Source organism: Hemiscyllium ocellatum, chromosome 8, assembly GCF_020745735.1.
Source record: "Hemiscyllium ocellatum isolate sHemOce1 chromosome 8, sHemOce1.pat.X.cur, whole genome shotgun sequence".
Lineage (NCBI taxonomy): Eukaryota > Metazoa > Chordata > Chondrichthyes > Orectolobiformes > Hemiscylliidae > Hemiscyllium > Hemiscyllium ocellatum.
The window spans coordinates 53354956-53371631 of record NC_083408.1 but is presented as its reverse complement, the minus strand read 5'-3'; the positions used below and the strand labels follow the sequence as shown (position 1 = coordinate 53371631).

The following is a 16676-nucleotide window of genomic DNA, read 5'->3' as shown; positions in this document are numbered from 1 at the left end:
TTACTTCCAAATACACTGTTGGATTTTAACCTGATGTTGTGTGACTTTTAAATTTATCTCTTATCCTATTTACACATTCTTCTCTATTAATTTGTCTTCATGACAGTTCTTACCCGTGTCACTTCTCGTTCAATATGACGCTGGTGTTCACTGATCTCTCCTCTTCTGACACATTTGTGACTGGATCTAATCATTTTTATTATGGACACATATGAGAAAATCATGACTGAAACAGGGAAGAAGAAACAGCAGAGAAATATACCAATAACATAGGATTTGTAGACAATAGAGACTGCTGCCTGTATCCAATCGATCTCACATGTGCCATACAAGCGATCTGTAATAGATCAAATGAACATTCATAATACGTATTGCAAGTTATTAATCAGGAATATTAGTGATTTTTTTTTCTCATTCAAATAATTTTTTATCAAAACTCAGAAAGTGTAATCGCTCAGTTTTGCATTTCCAGTGCTTTAATCTCTATTGCTGAAAAACTTCTTTCCTCCTGCAGCTCCTGGGACACTGTGTTAGGAAGCTGGAGCTAGAGCTGAATGCCCTCAGGATCATCCAAAATGCTGAGTGTTTCACAGATAAGAGTTTTAGTGAGTTGGTCACACCTAAGGTGCAGGCAGAGAGCAGATGGGTGACCACCAGGAAAGGTAAAGGGAGTAGGCAGAGAGTATAGGAATTCCCTCTGGCTACTCCCTTTGAAAACAAGTATTCTGTTTTGATATTCTGTTGGGAGGGTGACTGCTCGGGGAAAGCAGCAGTAGCCAGGTTGTGGTACTACGACTGGCTCTGGGGCACAGCGGGAAAGAGTAAAGGTAAACAGGACCTTAGTGAGGAGACTCAGTAGTTAGCGGGACAGATAGGAGATTCTGTGGCATCAAACAGCAATCCAGATGGTGTGTTGCTTTCCAGTAGCCAGGGTCCAGGATGTGTCAGAACGGCTGCAGAACATTCCCAATGAGGAGAGTGAGCAGCCAGAAGACATTATGCACATTGGCACAAATGACATCAGTCGAAATAGGGATGAGGTCCCTCAAATGGACTATAGAGATCTGGGAAAAATGGTGAAAACCAGGACCTCGATGGTGGTAACTGCCAGATTAATTCCAGTGCCACATGCCAGGAATGCAATGAGTTCAGTGACAAGAAACAAATGATAATGGCTGACAGATGCTTTTGCAAATTGAAAGCGGTATCCAGTAGTGTTCTTGTTGGTGTTGGGTTTCTTGCTGTTTATGGTATATATTAATAATTTAGTCTTAGATGTGGGGGCATGATTGGGAAATTTGTAGATGCCATAAAAATTGGATAAACTAGGGTTGCTAGAGAGCAGAGAAGGTGGAGGAGTGACTTAATTGAGTTGTACAAATAACAGGGGGCTTGAATTGAGTGGAAAGGATGGACCCATTTCCTTTACTGGAGAGGTAAATTAGTAGGGCCATAGATATAAGTTAATTTTTGGAAAGCCAGGGTCCAGGATGTGTCAGAACGGCTGCAGAACATTCCCAATGAGGAGGGTGAGCAGCCAGAAGACATTGTGCACATTGGCACAAATGACATCAGTCGAAATAGGGATGAGCTCCCTCAGATGGACTATAGAGAGCTGGGAAAAATGTTGAAAACCAGGACCTTGATGGTGGTAACTGCCAGATTAATTCCAGTGCCACGTGCTAATTAGGGTAAGAACAGGAGGAAATGGGAGATGAAAGTGTGGCTAAAGAATCGGTGTGGGCAGCGGGATTCAGATTTTTAGATAATTGGGATGTTTTCTGGGGCAGAGGTCACCTGTTTAAGAGGGATGGGTTGCCTGAACTGGAAGGGGACCAATATCCTGGCAGGCTGGTGTTACAAGAGGGGTTAAGCTAGATTGGCAGGGAGGGGCAGCATCCTCAGCAGCAGGGAGGCAAGTGCAAGGCTCGAAGGAGATACAGACGTCAGAAATCACAAGTTGAAGAGACAGGTCATTCTGGAATACAGCAGGGAACAAGGAAAGCCTGCTGTATTAAATTGCATTTATTTCAATGCAAGACGGCTAACAGGTAAGGCTGTTGAACTCAGGGTGTGGATAAGGACTTGGAACTGGGATATTTTAGCCATTACAGAAAAATGGCTGAGGGAGGGACAGGACTGGCAGCTTAATGTACCAAGGTACAGGTGCTTTAGGTGGGATAGAGGTGGTGGAGAGAGAGGAGGGGGAGTTGCATTTTTGATTAAGGCGAGTATCATAGCAGTAATCAAAGATGAAATAATTGAAGACTTTGTGGGTGGACCTAAGAAATAAGAAGGGGGGCGTTGATGTATTATCAGCCCCCAAATAGTCAATGTGAATTAGAGGAACAAAAGTGCAGGGAGACTGGGGAGACTTGCAGGAGCAATAGTGTTGTTGTAGGGAATTTTAATTATCCTAACATTGACTGGGACTGCCATAGCATTATGGGCTTAGATGGGGTGAAATTTATTAAGTGTATTCAGGAAAGTTTCCTCAAGCAGTATGTAGAGGGGCCTACTTGGGAAGGGGCAAATCTCGATCTACTCTTGGGAGACTGAGCAAGGCCATTGTCTGAGGTGACAGTGGAGGATATTTAAAATAGATATGGAGAGGGACAAAACTAATCCACAGGTTCAAGTTCTAAACTGGAGCAAGGCGAATCAGATTGGAGCTTGCAGGGGTTGATTGGAGTAGTTTGTTTGCAGGTAAAGGGACATCTGGCAAATGAGAGGCCTTTAAAAGTGAGATAGCTAATGTTCAAGGTCTATTTGTTGCTGTGAGGATGAAGGGCAAGGTTGGTAGCAGTAGGGAACCCTGGATGACAAGAGATATTGAGGATTTGATCAGAAAAAAAGAAGGAAGCATGGCTCAGGTACAGGGAGCTGGGATCAAGGGAACCCCTGGAAGCATTGAAGGAACACAGGAGTTTACTGAAGAAGGAAATCAGGAGGGTGAAAAGGGGGCACAAGGTACCTTTGGCTGAGAAGATTATGGTGAATCCAAAGAAACTCTTGAAGTATATTAAAGGACAAAGATTAACTAGAGACTGAGAATAGGGGCCCTCAAGGACCAAAGTTGACAAGTACTTGTGGAACCACAGGGGATGAGTGAGGTCCTCAATGAGTATTTCTCTTCTATGTTTTCCGTGGAGGAAGAAATAAAGATTTGGGAACTTGGGGAAGTGAGTGGTGATATCCTAGGGACAGTCCATATCATAGTAGAGAGACCTTGGATGGATTAGAATCTATGAAAGTGGATAATCTCCTGGTCCTGATCAGATATAACCAAGAACCCTGCAAGAATAAATTGCAGGAGCCCTGGTGGATATACTTGCATCATTGTTAGCCAAGGGTGAGGTCCTAGAAGACTGGAGGTAGCAAATGTTGTGCCCTTATTCAAGGAGGACTGCGAAGAAAAAGGATATCTGTGGTAGGTAATTTACTTGAGAAGATTCTAAGGGATAAGATATACATGCATTTGGAAAGACAGGATTTGATTAGGAATATTCAGCATGGCTTTGGGAGTGGGAGATCATGCCTCACAAATTTGTTAGAGTTCTTTGATGAAGTGACCAGGAAGGTTGAGGAGGGCAGGACAGTAGATGTGATGTATATGGATTTCATTAAGGCCTTTGATAAGGCTTCTCATGGTAGGGTACTCTGGAAGGTCAGGTTGCATTGAATCCATGGAGAGCTGGCAAATTGGATACACAATTGGCTTGATGGCAGGACGCAGAGGATAATAATGGAAGGATGCTTGTCTGACTGGAGGCCTGTGACTAGTGGTGTACCTCAGGGGTCAGTGCTGGGACCATTGCTGTTTTTTATCCATATCAATGATTTGGATGTGAATGTACAAGGCATGGTTAGTAAGTTTGCAGGTGGCACGTAAATAGGTGGTATTGTGGTCAGTGTGGAAGGTTATCAGAAATTGCAGCAGGACCTTGATCAGCTAGGGACGTGGGCTAAGGATTGGCAAATGGAGTTTAACATAGATAAGTGTGAGGTCTTGCACTTTGGGAAGTAAAATCAAGGTAAGAGTTTCATGGTGAATGGTAGGGCTTGAAAGGGTGTAGTGGAACAGAGTGATCTTGGATTTCAGGTGCATGGTTCTCTGAAAGTGGAGTCACAGGTAGATAGGGCAGTGAAGAAGGCTTTGGCACAGTGGCCTTCATCAGTCAGGGCATTGGATAAAGAATTTGGGAAGTTATATTGCAGTTGTACAGGACATTGGTGAGGCTGCACTTGGAGTACAGTCAGTTTCGATATAACACGATAATCACATTCTTGTGCAATCTTGCATTATAAGAGAATCGTGCAATAGCTGCGCCATCTAAAGTAATGGAGCCAAAATTAAGTTATAGCCAATACAGGTAAGGATGGTTTGCATTCTGCAAATAACAGTCTAAAAACATGTTATTGCAGAACTGAATATATTGTGTTCAGTTTTGTTCACCTTGCTATTGGAAGAATATTATTAAACTGGAAAGAGTGCAGAAGATATTTATAAGGATGTTGATAGGAATCAAGGGACTGAGTTATAGGAAGAGGTTGGACAAGCTAGGACTTTTTCCTTTAGAGCATAGCAGATTGAAGGGGGATCTTAGAAAAATGTATAAGATTATGACAGGCATGTTTAGGGTGAAATCACTTAGTCTTTTTCCCAGGGTTGGGGAATTCAGGAGAAGAGGGCATCATTTTAAGATTAGAGGGGAAAGAATAAATGGGAATCTGAGAGGCAACTTTCTTACACAGAGGGTGGTACGTACATGGAATGAGCTGCCAACTGAAGGGGTGAGGGGGGTACATTAATAACATTTAAAAGACATTTGGACAATACAATTTAGATAGGAAAGGTTTAGAAGGATTTGAGCCAAGTGCAGGGAAATTGAGTTTGCGTGGATGGACATTTTGGTTGAAGAGCCTGCCTCCATGCTGTAGGAGTCTATGACTCTATCTCATGAATTTGTCAAATTCTGTCTCTATCATAACCAGTTAATTAACACACCAAATTCATAGATATACTTGTAATATTCTTACTGGTTTCCAACGTGGACTATGAAAGTTGTCGACATGCTCTCACTAGAACAGGCCAATAGAGGGATTAAGGACAGCTAATGTTATATCGTTATTTAAAAAGGAAGCAAAGTGTAGACCAAAAAAATGATGGGCTGGTCAAATGGACCTCAGTGATGGGCAAATTACTATGATCAATACTAAGAAGCACTGCCTAATCTTATCGTTATTTGGATAGGCAAGGGTTAACCTGGGATTATAGGCATAATTTTGTTAAGAAATGTCATGTCTCACTAAGTGAACTTAATTTCTGAGGAAGTAATAAGGAGGACTGATGAGGGCAGTGTAGTGGATGTTGTCTATATGGGTTTTAGTAAGGCATGGGACAAGCTGCTACAAGGCAGACTGGACAGAAAAATTAAAGCCCATGAGATACAGAGGAATGTAATGAGTTCAGTGACAAGAAACAAATGATAATGGTTGACAGATGCTTTTGCAAATTGAAAGCAGTATCCAGTAGTGTTCTTGATGGTGTTAGGTTTCTTGCTGTGTATGGTATATATTAATAATTTAGTCTTAGATGTGGGGGCATGATTGGGAAATTTGTAGATGCCATAAAAATTGGATAAACTAGGGTCGATAGAGAGCAGAGAAGGTGGAGGAGTGACTTAATTGAGTTGTACAAATAACAGGGGGCTTGAATTGAGTGGATAGGATGGAGAGGTAAATTACTAGGGCCATAGATATAAGTTAATTTTCGGAAAGATTAGAAGTGGTATGAGAAAAAACCTTTTCACCAGAGAACTGTGGTTATCTGAATGTGCTGCCCATGTTGGTGATTTAGGCAGAAACCTTCAATTCCTTTGGAAAGAATGTGGATCTGTGCTTGACGTGTTGCAACCGGTAAAGTTATAGACTGGGTGTGGGAAAATGGGATTAGAATAAATGGCTAGTGTATTCGGCTGGAGCAATGGGCTAAATGGCCTCCTTTTGTACTGTTATTTTTTAATGATTCAATGGTTCCAAAATGCCATCATCAATATTATTAATAAGGTTTAACCTAGAACTGACAGCAGAGAGTTTAGGGTTAACATATTTCAGGAAATGTTAGGTATGCAAGCTCTCAAATTTCTCACTTTTTGTATAGAACATCTCAAGCTGCATGCTTACAATTTCCAATCATGTGTTTTCTGATGAAGTATAAAACCATCAAACTGGCTCTTACAACTTTACTGAAGAAAAAACAGCATTCTTTTTTAATGATGGAAGCATTATAAAAGTTGCAAACAAATTACAAACATTGATCTTTTCCACATTAAAAGAGTGACAACACTTTAAAATTGCTTTGGGAGGTTGTAGTAGGTAACTCCAAGTCTTTCTTTTGTGTTTTTACTACGTTAATCTGGCTCTTAATCATTGCAGATTTATGATCAGTGTGCCAAAGTAAAATAGAAGTTGGCCTCAGTCGATGGACAAGTGGGAAATTTTGTTTTGGATGCTACAATAAATTGAAAGCATAAATGAGAAATGAAATGCTTGTCTCAAGTTGAAGGTACTTTACGGCTGACAACAATACAGTTAGGTCCGACCCCAGCGGCTTTAGATTATCAGTTACACAGCAGTAATTGCATCACCAACACTTCATCCTGTGAGTATGCACTTATTTTTCGTTTTCATTTTCTTTAAGTGCCAACTGTTCCTACCTGTCCAGCTGAATAAACCAGGCAGCAACACAACAGTGTTATTCAGGTAACATCATCATCCAATTGTCCCAAACCGTCAGCCCACCACAGGTTTGCAGTTGTCATTAACGCAGAATCAGATAAAAGTTTGGAGTTAACAACAAGTTTGGTGCACAATGCCAATTTGTAGCAGAGGATAATCTCAGAAGTCAAAAATCAAACTCAAGAGAAAAGAATGTATGTGGAGTTTGCACCTTCTCCCCGTGTCTGCATGGGTTTCCTTTAGGTGCTCTGGTTTCCTCCTACAATCCAAAGATGTACAGGTTAGGTGAATTGGCCATGCTAAATTGCCCATAGTATTCAGGGATGTCTAGGTTAGGTGCATTAGTTAGGGGTAAATGTAGAGTAGTAGGGGAATTGGGTCTGGGTAGGTTACTGTTCAGAGGGTCAGTGTGGACTTGTTGGCCAAATAGCCTGTTTCCATACTATAGGGATTCTACGATTCAATGAGTAGTAATTGAATTTGAGTTTATGATGATTATTCTGTACTGGCACTCCAAATAAGATGCTATACTGAAAAGGTTGTGAAGGTCTAAGGAACAACAGTGTAAATGTAATTCTCCAAGTGGCTCTATGGCAGTGTAGCTTCCTCTGGAAACCAGTGGTTATGGAATTTTGTTCATGGAGAAAAAAAGACAAAATGTAAAGAAACAAAGTGGAAAAAAGAAAAATAGCAAAATAGAACAAAATAAAAGAAAATGGTTTAAAAACATAGCATTTCTTCATATGCATTCTAAATACATTGATTTTCTTTCATCAATCTTTGATGGTTTAAGGGTGTAGTTGGCAAAACTAAATATTGCTGTCCCTCCCCAACTGTCCTTGAAACATATTGCCTTGTTGGGTTATTTCAGAGAACAGTTAAGAGTCAATCAGATTTCTGTGCATCTGGAGTCTCACGTAGATCAGCCCAGGTAGGGATAGTAGTTTCCTTTCCTATAGGATATGAATTTTTAACAATTGAAACTAGTTTCATTGTCACCATTACCCAAGGTTGCCTTTCAATTCCTGATTTATTTTATTATTTGAACTTAAATCTCACCAGTTACCATGGTGGGGCTGTAACTCATGTTGCCAGGGCATTAATCTGAGTTTCAAGATCCCTGGTCTAATGACGTGCCACCACACCAATACAAATGACACAGTACTAAGGCCACTTTGAGTCTGTCGTCATAGTCAATTGTAATATTTATTTTTCTTTTTAATAATTTAATTTTACATTAAAAATTGAAGCACTGAATTCCCTTTCTGTCGTAATTATGCAACACAAAATCTGTTTCTTTCTACATTTGAAGTTAACATCAAAAAATAACTTCAGTTTACAACAAGTCACTTAATGATTCACATCCAAAATCTGGCAGCCCCAGGACTGAGCCCATACTGGATTTTGGATTTTCCTGGATTTTGGATGATCTTGCCAGTGGAACAGACAACATTGTGCCTGGAGAGTAGACGAAGATAGATCTTAAACAGTACAATGCACTCAAACCAGAGCTTGTAAATTAGAATACCATACCGCCTATCAGAAAAAAGGATACTGGACCTCCCTTCTAACAATATAACTAGCTATTTATTTGAACTTATTACATCAAAGTTGTAAAACTTTAGGGCCCATGTGAAAACCCATATTTTTGCTCCAATTATGAAAAATTCTAATGGTCGCAGGAGCTTGTTGAAACTGTTGGTTTTCTGAATAGATGTATGTATGGGGTGATTATAAATGTGTGAATGGACAGATAAACAAATGGTTGAATCATATTTCTGGTACTCTGAGCTCTTAAGAGTAAAATATCTGTTTTTCAGATCATTTTGATTTTTGGACAGTCAAAGTTTAGGTAATGGAAGTCCTATGGGCCATGTGAAAGTTGTAAGGATAGGGAATATATTCAAGACAGAGATTGATAGCTTTGTCAAAATCTGGCGTCAAATTACTCCTAAGCCAATTCCAGATCATGTAATTGTTTAAATATATCAGAAATTATAATACAGTAAAATTCCTATTGACTATAGATCAGAAATTATAATACAGTAACATTCCTATTTGAGTGTCATGTTTTGTGGCACAGTGTAGAACTGCGAAGACACATAGATGCCACAAATACTTATCTTCTAGAGCACATTATTTGCGTGGCCATATCCTACACAATAATGAATTTGCAGAACATAGGGGTCATTGTAACAATAACAACCTGCATTTGATATCGTGCTGTTAATATGGAAAGCACTTCACAGAAGAGTAAGATAAACAAGGGAAAAAGAGACTAATCCTTCTCATAATTGATTGAAAATACTTTTGAAAAATAAGGTGATCAATTAAAATTTGTGCTATTAATTGTATTTAATATACTTCTTTACAGAATTCTCTTGGGGGTCAGTTTGCTCCTCTGACAGGAAAGAACTTCCCTAAATATATGTGTCTTTTGTCAGTATTAGCTGCAAAATGAGTTAAATACTGAAATAGAACAGAATTCAGTGAGGTGTGTCACAGATATCAGCAAACCACTCCATACTGTGACATTATATAATATTTACGGCACAGAAATAATCAATTTGGAAGAAAAGATTCAGCCCACTGTTCAAGATCCACATTAATATTTTTCATTAGCACAACATCTCTTTCTATACTCTTCATCCTTATGTGTTATCAAGTTTCAACTTAAATGTATCCATGCTATTCATTTCAATTATAGCCTGGGAGTGTGAGAATTACATTCCAAAGACTCTCCGGGTAAAGAGTACCACTAGTCAAGTTATCATGCAATGCTGGAAAATGGGCTTCCTTAGGGCTTCTTCAGAGCAAATCTTAGTTAATATTGAATTGTTGGAAAGTTGGTACAGTTGACATATCAAATGGGAACCATAATCAGGCTGACTTCATGGAATTCAATCTTTATAGCAGAGAAAATAAGAGCTCAGCATTTTACCCTTATTGGTTTAGATTCAAATGTAAGTGTAGGAAATAAAAGAAGACTTTAATTTTGTCATTCATATTATTTCCTGAAATGCTTCTATCCATCTCAGCAGTTGAAAGGTATGTCTTTATAAAATAAAATTCTGGAGCTTCAGTTTTATCTTTTTCCTAACTTGTGTTTGCAATTAATTTCTAAAACTCATTTGGTTAGAAGTTGAATTGGGTAAAAGAACAGGAACTATGTATCCCTTCAGCTGACTGTTTTACCATCAACTGGATATTTGGTACCATTGAAGTGCATGGAGCTGAATATGGGTGGGAAGTATAACAGGCAACTGAAGCAATTCAGTGATTAGGCCGCTTTTGGAATATTGTGTGCAATTTTGGTCTCCTTGCAGTAGGAAGGATGTTGTGAAACTTGAAACGGTTCAGAAAAGATTTACAAGGATGTTACCAGGGTTGGAGGAGCTGAATAGACTGGGGCCATTTCCCCTGGAGTGTTGTAGGCTGAGGGGTGACTTTATAGAAGTTTATAAAATTCTGAGTGGCATGAATAGGGTAAATAGACATGTTCTTATCCCTGGGGTGGGGGAGTCCAGAACAAGAGCGCATAGGTTTAGGGTGTGAGGGGAAAGATATAAAAGGGACCTAAGGGACAACTTTTTCACACAGAGGGTGAGGTATGTATAGAATGAGCTGCTAAAGGAAGTGGTGGAGGCTATTACAATTACAGCATTTAAAAGGCATCTGGATGGGTATATGACTAGGAACAGTTTAGAGGGATATGGGCCAAATGCTGGCAATTGGGACTAGATTAGGTTAGGATATCTGGTCAGCATGGATGAGTTGGACCAAAGGATCTGTTTCTATGCTGGATGTCTCTATGACTCTACCTAGATTTCTGATCAACAAAGCTGTTAAGGGTTAGAGGGGCAAATGGAAAAGTGGAATTGAGATCACAGTCAGATCAGTCATGATGATGCTGAATGGCAGAACATGCTCATAATGCCAATTCTTGCTCTGAAGTCCTTTATTCCTAACATGATATACTGTACAAAAAGATTCACATGGTTTTAGGTAAAGAATTTCAGGATGTTGATACATCAACAACATAATTGCCTTTTCACAATAAGAAAGAAAAACACGAACAAAACTATGTACATAAAAATTGCCTGTGCACGTGAGCACTATCTTTTCAAGAATAACTTCCAATGGGGTACAAATGCAAATAGTTGTACTGTGAACAAGCATCACGTTATCTTAACATAGCATAACATTGCACCCCCCACTGTTCTCACCTGCGTAACTGCCCCATCCTAGAAGAGGTGTTGCAGACCAGAAAAGAGCTGCCAGCCACACAATAGACAAGGCCAGTATAGCATTAGATTTGTTAACCCTGTAAACTGTAGAGAGACCGGAAAACAATTTCCTGTCAGATTAGATTACTTACAGTGTGGAAACAGGCCCTTCAGCCCAACAAGTCCACACCGACCCTCCGAAGAGCAATCCACCCAGAACCATTCCCCTACATTTACTCCTTCACCTAACACTACGGGCAATTTAGCATGGCCAATTAACCTAGCCTGCACATTTTTGGACTGTGGGAGGAAACCGGAGCACTCAAAGAAAACACATGCAGACATGGGGAGAATGTGCAAACTCCACACAGACAGATGCCTGAGGTGGGAATTGAACCCGGGTCTCTGGCGCTGTGAGGCAGCAGTGCTAACCACTGTGCCACCGTGTCACCCTGCCGCTCAGATGTCTGCATCTGCTGTAGCAATACTTTGGCAAGCAGTTCAATAAGATTATGTTGTTAGATAATATTGCTACCTTGAATTTGCTGAATTTAAAAAGTCACCAAATGTTCTTGTTCATCTTAGAAAATTTCATTGAAATTCTGTTTCAATTTGATATGCTATTTAAAATAATTTAATGTACTACCAACTAGAATTCACATTACCTCTGCGAGGTAAAGATTATCAGAAGTGGCTCTCATATAAATCACACTAATCTGATGATTCTAGGTGCTATTATGGACATTTAACTGTTAATATTAATTTAACAGTAATGCTGTTTAGTGGAGGCACTGAAGGATTTACCTTGATGCGGTTTGCAGCCTTTGATGTATCTGATGATGCTGATGGCTGTCAAAGTGTTAATACTGCTCAGACCAAACAGCAGAGTCAAAATCCCATCCACCTAAAGGACACAGAAACTTGTCAGTCCACAACACACAAGCTAAACACTTCCAGGAAACTTTGCAACCACTAAATCCCAGAGTAGCAGTTTGACAAATGCCAAAACACTAACTCAGTTTCACAAATAAATACTTTATTCAAGATTGCTTTCCATGATGGAAGATCTATGCCAGCACAAACGGTTTAAAATTGCTTTGCAAAGTTACATCGATACTTTTTCAATATGACTACAGGCTATATTTAACAAATCAGACAATTCCTGTAGAATTGTACTGATGCAAAAACAAGTTTGCTGTAAAAGAAATGTACTCCCTTATTGCATTTCAAAGTGGGGCTGTAAAACACCTAGGTTTATCAACACTGTTAATGTTCCATTTTCCAAACCAATTGTATGTATATGTTATTTATGGAGTTGTTACGTAGGTCTATAATGTTTCTAAACAAACTGGCATGAACACTATCGGCAAAAAGATTGCAATCTCGATCACAAAATCTAAACGTTGCTCAGGTTTTAGCTTTTGTCAAAGCAACGTCTTCCTGATATAGCAAGAATCTTTGTAATCAACCTTTATTGTATCATTAGTACTAGCTGCCAATTAGAACAGACTTTAAATTCTCAATTCATGCATCATGCACACCATTTTCATATGTGGAAGCATATGTGTTGATTATCAACACTTTTTCCCTACAAAAATGGACAAGGTCTTTGTTTCAACTTTTTATACATTTTTTTCACCACAATGACCAATGGAAATGTTGAATTTTGTTCAATCAGATGCAACTGGAGCTTAACTGTGTACTAATTCATAATTATCAACAAATCACTTCTCGGGTTCTGAAAAACTCATTTTATGTATGTGAAGGCTTAGTTGCTCAGAGGAACATGCATATTCGTTAAAACTAGTAAGTTTTTACTAATCTCATACGCATGTTCCAGACTTTAGTTTGCTTTCTGTCAAGTAATTATATTTCAGTTCTAATCTGAGCCTTGTATTTCTTGGTTTACTCTCTGGGAATTCCTTAACCTGAATGCCTCTTCAGATTGCTTGATGACTTCATATCTTCAGAACGCCACAGAACTCCAATAGAAAGTGCCAGACTCAAAGCCATGCCAAAATAAAGGAGATTGACATTCAAGAGCTTGCTAAGTCTTTACAGGATGCTTTTTCAAGATCAACAACACTGACCTCAAAACCTGGGTCAACTTCTCTGTTTTTTGTAATTGTGTGAATACTATACATAATTGCAATGATGATATAAAGAAATACAGTTCACAGCACATTTATAATTTTAAGAATTTAAATTATTAACTCACTTCACAAGTCCAAATAGATGTGATGATAAACTTATCATCTTGGAAAATATTGAATATTTCAATTATGCCCCGTGAGTATCCAAAAATGGAAATGCTGGCATCTGATATTGCAAGATTGAATGTCAGATAATCTTGAGGTTCAAGTGCCAGTCTTCGATTGTACATGATGGAGATGACAATTCCATTCCCAATCCAGGACAACCAGCCTGTGAGGAAACCAAGGAGTAGTTAAACATTTCTATTTAAATCGATGATCTAATGCATTATTTTTCCAAACGAGAAAGAAGCTGAAATTTCAAAATACATTTTGTATGTCAGATATAATTACTTTCTGAACTAAGTTGTCATTTTTCATTTATAAAGGGAATTTGGAATTTTATGGTAGTCAGTTCACTCCATAAACAGTGCCAAAACTATTAGAATGACAGCTGCAGCTGGATACAGAATATTGGAGTGCATCAATATGTCCAAAATAAATTGTTCTAGCATCTTATTAAATTATGCATTATTGCCAAATTTATATTTTTTAAGAATTTGTTTAATTTAATATTTGCAGAAGATGATTCATTCAAGAGAAAAGAAAAATGGTGTCTTAAGTACAAACTGTTTACATGAATGGTCCCAGATTTCTCTAAATCTTTTACAGATTGAGATTTTCTTCTCAACATTTTCTGCAAGAGTGATGGGAAAATTACAGAATTATTTTGGAGCCAACACTTCAAAAATAAACAGCAATAATCTACAAACTAATTCATGAAGTTTAAAATGTAAACACAAACATTTATAAATAACACCATTGACCCTCAGTCAATGTATTTGTTCAGTTTTAATCATGTCGTATTTTACAACCTCTTCGACTTAAATATATTTGTACAGCATGCCCTAGTTAAACCTGAAAACTTGTTTGCAACTAATTTTCCACCAAAAGGAAGTTGGTGGAAGGACGCTGGGCTTGATAATACAGTAAAGGAGAGAAAGTTGACGTAACACTCAGATTATTTCACTTTTCACATTTTAAAATATAATCTATATTAGTATCCTTCCTTAAAATAATGGGATGGATCACCTTTGCTGTTGACCACACATGACAAAAAGCTAAGAGTTTGGTATCCGGCCACTATATGTGAAAGAACCTTTGCATTGTAGCTTCGGCTATAGTTGGACAATCACATATACCAAAGGGCAATCATGAATACCTTATGTACTAAAAGTATATACTAAATATATATCAGATATATATCATATATACCAAAGCAATATCACTTCCATGTGTAGTTGCTCTTACTGGCCTCAGTGTTTTTGTTTTATCATACTTAATTTTGCCCTACTTTGCTTAATTCAGTAATTCAAATGTACAATTGTTTCAAGTATCTACCATTTTCATTAAGGGGGTTTCAAGTGACTTAGAGGCAGCTTGACAATTATATTTTAAAAACAATTAACTGTGCACTGAAGACCAGTCAACTTGAACTGCACTGTTATTTCAACATATTTTTGCTTCTGCGGGATTTCTTTACGCTAGCGTCTAACTGCTGAAATTAAAGTTATGAGTTTGAATTTAATAATAATGAAATAAACCGAGATTCACAAAACAAAATAAGGATAGCAGTTTATATTACAAATTTTTATAAAATAACAAATTGAAAACAACCACTTTTCCTTTAGTAGAGATACTACCATAAAGCACAATGTGATGGTATTCTAAATGATCTCAGTTTGATTTCACAAAGAAAATAAATTTGGTTTGTTATTTTGACTGTACCACCACAATATTTCTAAAGTTGTGAACCATGGCCTTACTTCAGAAGGCGACATATTCTGAGCTCCACATTTCAACAATTCTAGAAATATGTGCATTTGCTGGAAGAAGATGACCCTTTTTAATGCAGTTTGTGGGACCTTTACTTTTCTGTAACAAATTGATCTTAGCGATGAAATCGTGCCAAATGAGCAAGATGGAGTTCAAATAACATCTGACATTGGATATTAAACATAAGGCCAGTTACCCAATTATCAAGCTGTCAAATACGTTTCCTATGACTAAAATAAAATGTCATAATTCACAGATACACTGAAAACATAATATTATGTAGTAGCCTACGATAAATTACATGTTAATATCATGGATAAAATCATTTTCACTTATTTTGTCGCAGTTTAATCACACTGTTCTCAACTCTTAAATAGCTAATCATCCAGAGGCTCTTTGCTATTATTCTTCACAACAGCAGCAAGGCTGCCCTTTGAAAAAATACTGACTACATTTAATGCACAAATAATGAATGCTTCTGATCAGGATTAAGAAGTTAAAGGCTACAGTTTAGTACTGGTTTAAGCTAAAAATGTGTGAAATCTTCATAAATCATATTAGGGCGCAGTTGAAGTAGATGCTTTCCAGTCTGGGCATCTCACTTTCAGGAAGGATGTGAAAGCCTCAGGGGTAGTGAGAGATTTATTAGAATGGGATTCAGGACTTCGGAGAACTGGGGCAGCTGGAGAAACAGGTTGTTTTCCATATAGCACTGAAGATATATGTCAGTTTTGGCTGAGATGTTAAAAATCATGAAGGATGTTGATGGGAGAAATTGTTTCCAGTAGCATAAATATTGGCAACAGGGGTTTAAGATAATTGCCAAAAGAACCAGAAGTAACATAGAGGGGGAAAAAAGTGATGCAGTATATACTGCCTGAAAGGACAGTGAAAGCTGATTAAATGACTTTCAAAATGATATTGGATAACCAGTTGAAGGGGGAGAGTTTACAGGGCTATGAAGAGAGCACGGGATGGAGTTTATTTTAATAACACTTTCAATTAGCTGTCACAGGTATGATGGGTCAAATGGTGTGGTGCTGTGCATTATTATTCAATGGTAAGATGACTGGTCATGTTCTATTTCCACACTTTATATCAATTGAAAACTCTTTATGAATTACAAGATCAGTAATCTCTTCCCAGTATCTCTCACTACAAATATATAATTTTCATGATGGAAATCAAGGCTCATAGAAATATTACAGCACAGCAGAAGACCATTCAGCCCATCATGTCTGCACTGGCTCTCTGAATGAGAAATTTACCCAGTTCTATCCTCACTTTCTCTGCATAATCCTGCAAATTCCTCCTTTTCAGATAATAATCCAATTTTATTCTTGAATGTCTCAACATCATTTGTTTCCATCATGCTCCCAGTCAGTTCATTCCAGATCTTATCCACATTCAGGGTGAAAAAGTTTCACTTCATGTCTCCATTGTTTATTTTTGCCAACAGTCTGAAATCTGAGTCTCTCATCCTTAATTTTAGCAGTTTATTATAAATGTCCTGACCCCTTAGGATATTGAATATTTTTATCAAATCTCCTCTCAATAATTTTTTCTCTAAAAAGAATAAACTCAATATCTTCAATCTATCTACATAACTGAAGCTACTTATTGCTGAATATAATCCTGTGAATCGTTTCTACCTCATCTCTGATGGCTTTACATCTTTTCT

At 38.0% G+C, this 16676-nt stretch overlaps 1 protein-coding gene across 1 annotated transcript in view; it reads right to left on the bottom strand.

Annotated features, from left to right (window-relative positions):
• Positions 1-16676, bottom strand: part of opn6b (opsin 6, group member b) — a 38752-nt gene that overhangs the window by 2523 nt on the left and 19553 nt on the right. The window contains exons 3-6 of the mRNA XM_060828957.1: positions 13186-13391; positions 11772-11871; positions 10968-11072; positions 114-337 (exon numbers count right to left, since the gene is read on the bottom strand). Of these exons, the coding sequence (XP_060684940.1) occupies positions 114-337; positions 10968-11072; positions 11772-11871; positions 13186-13391 (635 nt within the window). The remainder of the gene's footprint in view (positions 1-113; positions 338-10967; positions 11073-11771; positions 11872-13185; positions 13392-16676) is intronic.